This window comes from Sinocyclocheilus anshuiensis, unplaced genomic scaffold, assembly GCF_001515605.1.
Source record: "Sinocyclocheilus anshuiensis isolate Anshui unplaced genomic scaffold, SAMN03320099.WGS_v1.1 scaffold94, whole genome shotgun sequence".
NCBI lineage: Eukaryota > Metazoa > Chordata > Actinopteri > Cypriniformes > Cyprinidae > Sinocyclocheilus > Sinocyclocheilus anshuiensis.
In genome coordinates, this window is record NW_015546049.1 from 902,850 (window position 1) to 908,849 (window position 6,000).

General features: G+C 31.4%; 1 protein-coding gene across 1 annotated transcript; it reads right to left on the reverse strand.

The window, feature by feature from the left end:
* Positions 1–193: 193 nt before the first annotated feature.
* Positions 194–3,794, reverse strand: LOC107699079 (centromere protein K-like). The gene is given in 10 exon segments (XM_016500247.1): positions 194–328; positions 330–353; positions 549–602; positions 694–830; positions 1,780–1,874; positions 2,229–2,311; positions 2,402–2,448; positions 2,594–2,657; positions 2,812–2,868; positions 3,686–3,794. Coding segments are annotated over 10 exon segments (699 nt in total). The 5' UTR covers positions 3,689–3,794.
* Positions 3,795–6,000: the final 2,206 nt, after the last annotated feature.

The window sequence follows — 6,000 nt, forward strand, 5'->3', positions numbered from 1 at the left end:
ACCAACACTTTGCATTTTAAGTTGTGGACTTGACAAGTAACTCAAAAATACATCTTTAAACTGCAATGAACTACCACAATGGCCAAGCTTCATATAAAAATGTAGCAAATTTGAAATAACAGAAATAATAGACACTGACATTTAACTGTAGACATGCAAAACAATATTAGATTCAGTGAAGTGCACGTCAGATTCAAAAAAACATTTCCAGACGGATTTTATTGCAATCTTCTGGATGTCGTGTTGCAATACCGTTGCGAAGAAGCATTTCTGTGTATGGTGGCCAGAAAGTGTCATCAGTAGTCACATAAGGGTCATGAGGTTTTTTTGATGAGAGTTTTATTGGTCAATCTCTGCAATAAATAAATAAATGCGCATGATTAAATGATTAAATGTGTTAATAAATAGGGTTAGTAAAATAAGCACTTTGTATCAGGAAACAATTTATTTTCCACTCTATTTCCAATTTTATTCCACGTCAGAAGATTACAAACATAAAGTAACAATATAAAAAGAAATGCTTTATTGTCATGGGTATCTGAACATACCTCGATAATCTCACTCAGTGAAATCAGGTTAATCTCTGCATCATATGCAGCAGCCTGAAAAATCCAATAATCATATGCAGCAACCTAAAAAAAATCTAAATCCAATATTATCTGATCTAACTGAGAGGGTGAAGGTGGCACCTACTCTTTTTTTCTTTGTGCCGTTTCCTTGGGGATCAGGAAGTGGGAAGTGCTCAGCTAACATGTCGCTCAGCATTTCCATGAGACTGCTGTGATAGTCCTTTAGATTGTTAATTTTTCTTTTCATATCCTGCAAAATGCGGCAAAAAAACAAATAAATAATAATGTATATATATATATATATATAAATAATGTGGAAAACAGATTTGGCTTAATAATGTACTGCACACCACCTGTCAAAAGTTTGGAATAATTAAATTGTTAATGTTTTTGAAAGAATCCTCTTCTGCTTAACAAGGCTGCATTTATATCAACAAAAATACAGTAAAATTACATTGTAAAATATTATTACAATTTAAAATAACTATGTCTTAATACATTTTAAAATATATTTATTGTCACGCATCTGGTGCACAATTATTACAGGTGCTCAGTTATTAATAATTGTGCTTATTATTATAAATGTTGAAAAGAGTTTTGTGATGCACATTTTTCAGGATTATTTGATGAATAGAAAGTGCAAAAGAATAGTATTTATTTGAATTGGAAATCTTTTGTAACAGTTTTGATCAATTTAATGCATCCTTGCTGAATAAAAATATTACTATTTTTGAAATCTAACTCACAGTTTCTGCATAATATGAAGCACAACATTTTTAACATTGATAATAATAAGAAATGTTTCCTACATATTAGAATGATTTCTGAAGGATCATGTGACACTGAAGACTGAAGTAATGATGCTGAAAATTCAGCTTTGCATTACCGGAAAAAATTAAATTTTAAAATATATTACAATAGAAACAAACGCAATTTGAGCTTGCGTTCCATTCTAACATGATGTCACACTCCAGGCTTGACATCATAAACACCAAACAGCAAGCGTCATTCATTCTTACATACATTGTAGCCAAATGAATGAACATTCCTAAAAATAATTTTCTTTCTGTATTTCACAAATAAAAATGTACAGGTTTGGAATGGCATGATGAGGAGTATATAAATTATGACATTTTTTCATTCTTGGGTAAATATCCCTTTAAGCAGATGTAAAAATGTGATTTTTAATGCCGGCATAAAACTAACAACCTGTGCTCTGATTTCTCGTTTTCACGCTGTAATCTGGTGATTTTCTCACACACTGCATTCAATGCTTCTTTCTTCTCTGCTTGCCATGTCTGCTCCCTGAAAAACATTTTCAGAGTGATCACAGTTTTATATTTGTTGTTTATATTAAACATGAATGATTTTTTTGTGATATAAATCATGTCTTAAGAAAAAGTTAATTTAAACATAACACAGTCTTAAGAGTTATTATCGTTAACTAAAACCATAAAAAGAAAATTATGTCTTTACTTGAAATAAAGCAAACGTTAACTGAAATAAAATATATATATATATAAAAAAAAACTTTATAAATAATTATTTCAGATAGTTGCCAAGGCAACATTTCTAATTTCTGTTTAAAGTTAACACTTAAAATACTAACAATAATAGTATATCAATTATACAGAGACAAAAAAAAACTTTACATTGCACCTTTTCAAAATCTTTTTCTGGGCATCCAGCTTTGCTTGTGAGCATGACAGGACCATTTTAAGTTGACTGTTGAGTCTCTGCAACTGTGAGGGAAAATTGCCTGAAAACTTGTAACTGCATTTACATTTTGATACAATCACTACCTATTGGGTGTTATTAAAGTGACAACTTACCTCTTCTTTACCAACCGCTAGTAAGACTTCAGGATTTGTTGTCAGCACTAGTAGGGAAAAAAAACAAACTGTCTTCACATCAACTGTGCAATTAAAATATGTAATATTGAATACTGAATTAAAATATATTTTTTTATCTTAACCCTTTAATCTAACTTGAAATAGTACACAAAACAATAGATAATATCTTACATTTTGGTTCCATTTCTTGCCATTGCTCTAGCTCAGATGTGATTGCAATCAGGCGATTCACTGCCTGACCGTCAAAAAACAGTTGAGATTTGAGTAATTTGGGTAAAAAAAAAAAAAGATCATTTGAGTAATTTGGGAATATTTGTCTCAACTGAAAAGTTTCATTAATATGCACTGAGCTGATTTTTAAACTCCAAAGTATTGAAAGAAGGACAAACCTCATTTGACTGATCATCATTAGCCTCTGTGTCTGCCAGAATTATTTCATTTTGAAGCTGAAAGATATAGTAAGTGCTTACTGTATGTTGACATGGCAGTTGCATACCAGCTGCATTCTGTCTGCAGCTGCTGTCTAAAAACCTTCACAACATCAAAAAACTAACTGGGTATTAAAGGGGTCATATGATGCGATTAAAATTTTTCCTTTCTCTTTGGACTGTTACAAGCTCTTGGTGCATAAAGAAGATCTGTAAAGTTGCAAAGACTAAAGTCTCAAATCCAAAGAGATATTCTTTATAAAAACAAAATACTGTTCTTTTTAGCAACATCATATGACCCCTTTAAAAAACTGGCACAAACATGTAAAAAAAAATATATGTTTATATAAACATTTTGCTAATTCCCAAGTTCCCATTAAGTTAAAATGTAAACCTGCTTTTTGAATGTTCTCTGAACTTTCAAAAAGTCCATTGTTTTTGTCTTGGTAATAATATTGTTAAGGGAACATTTCATTTTTGGGAATATTATGAGAAGGTTACTTTTGAATGTGCATTGAACATTCTGAAACCAGTAATAACATTTAAAATTAAAATGTTAAAATTAAAACTAAAAGGTTTTAGAAGAAAAAACACTTGATGAAAGATATATGAATAACGTTTGTGTGCTAACATTTTGAGAACATTATTAAAGAGCAGTTAACTTTGAACTAACGTTCTAATTAACATTACCTTACGTTTGTTCACGAGAGACCTCGCAGAATGTTAGCCAGGGTTCTGAGTTTATTGAGTTACTAAAGTACAAAACTTACGTATATGTTGTGGTGATAACACACAGGAAACCCAATTTTCACAGTCACCATACTAACGTACTTACCATCTATAGCTTTTCTTTTAAGTGAATGTTACACCCGAATTTGGCACTAAACATTGTAGATGCCAAACAAAAATACCGCCAACAACAACGTCATGACGTAATGCGGGCGTCGCACGCTGTGGGTGTTCAAGTGTTTTGTGACTGCGCTGCTTATGCGCAAATCAGAAAATGTTGTATGTTCATTTAATCTCACACATTTGTCCACATAGGGGAGAGAATTTAAATGAATATTTGCCATTAATGTTCAACGAGGCGAGAATTATATAAGAGTCATAAACAATTATATAAATATCACAAGACTGCATCAACAGAATTTTAAAACAACACAAAATTCCTACAATACAAAAGCTGAGTAAAATATAAGTGCGTTTCCCAATCGTAACTGCAAAATATCAAGAAAGCATGCACGAGAGCAAACGCCACCAGCATGTCGGCCACCAGAGGGCAGCAGAAGATCACAGGAGCCAGTTGCATAAACATAAGACTGAACTAGTTTGACCAACTAGCAGTTAGCCAAGAGGTAACCAGTCAGTTCAATTCAAATTACAGCAGTCAACCTTTTTGGAACTAATTTTAAAAAGTTATGGCCAGTTTAGTAGAAAAAAAATTACATGACTACCTTTTTAAGACTAGTTTATACAGTTTGTGCAACTGGCCCCAGCAGAACTTGGGCCGAGAGACCGAGCAATCAGAGAGGATTTAATGTAAAACATTCTACCAAAAATAAATAAATAAATAAAATATATATTACATTAATAAATTGAAATCCGATCGTTTTCCTGTGTTTATTATCTTGTCTAGCTTATTCTGAATATTCTAATTCATTTTACATTAATATAACATGAAAGAATAAGACGTAGATTAAGGCTTTAAGAAAAACACTGATTAGGTCTTAATTCAATTGTGCAAAAACTTTCAGATAGGCTATATGGGCGTTTATAGCCATTTTTGGACTTTAAAGAAGCCCTATTGGTCTTAAATAAGAAAATAAACTCTCTTAAGAAAATACACTCTCACTAGTGCAGTACTTATTTTTTAATGAAGAATATATATATATATATATATATATATACGGTATACTGAGTACAGTAGAGACACTTTCTGCTTTTTTCATCACTACACAAAAACTAGTTGCCGAAATGAAGTGATTTTTCACATTATATTTATTTTGCTTATGTGCTAAAATATCATAAACTAATAATAGCCATAAGTAGTTTATATTTTCCACAATTAGCTCATAAACATAAGGTGCATTTTAGTCTCAACTGTACCCATATAGGGTACAGCTGAAACAGTACCATGGTACAGTTGAGACACCCATTCTTAATGCTCTAAAGCCTTGCTAACCATTTATTGCAAATGTAATAAATTACAGTTGTGCAATTTTTTTTTAAACAATTCAGATTTATTTATTCGCTTTATATAATTCAGATTAAGTTAAACAATAAAGGAACAAAAATATTTAACACTTGAAAAGATATGGCAAACCGTACAAATGTAAAAATAACAATGTAAATTTTCATGGAAAACAACAAAAACAGAAACAAAAATAAAGTCCACTCACTGACTACATTGCCTAACACACACATACTTGCATTATGGTTTTTATACTGTACAAACTGTATTTTCTATCGCCCTACACCTAAACCTACCCCTTACAGAAAACTACTGGCAATTTTTGAATTTCATAAAACACCGTTTTGTATGTTTTTTAAGCCTGTTGTTTTATGGGGACACAGGAAGTGTCCTCATAAACCATATTTATGTTGTAGTACCCATGTCATTATACACATTTGTGTCCTCATAAACCATATATACCAGTATCACACACACACACACACACATACAGGTATTTTTAACATTATAGGGACATTCAATAAGCGTAGTGGTTTTTATACTGTACACACAGTATATTTTATTCCTCTACATACCTGTATATTCTATAAACCTACCCCTAAACCTATACCCATTACTCAAAACTTTCTGTATTTTTACATTTTTAATCTCATAGGGACCTAACAACATTTTCCCATAAGGTTAGAATTTACTGCTATTATACTTGTGGGGACATTTGGTCCCCATAACGTAGGTAATACCAGTACACAAACACACACAGCCTCTGAATATGCATTTTATTTTCTGATGGAACTGTTACTGCATACATAGGATATAAAGGGTGTGTCAACTGTACCCACTTTACCACCTTGTATATTTCACAAAATGCTATGTTATCCTTTTAACATTCATGTTAGAAAATATGTCCATTAATAATAGACAGATATAAAATAAAAAATCTTTTTTTTAAACATAATTTG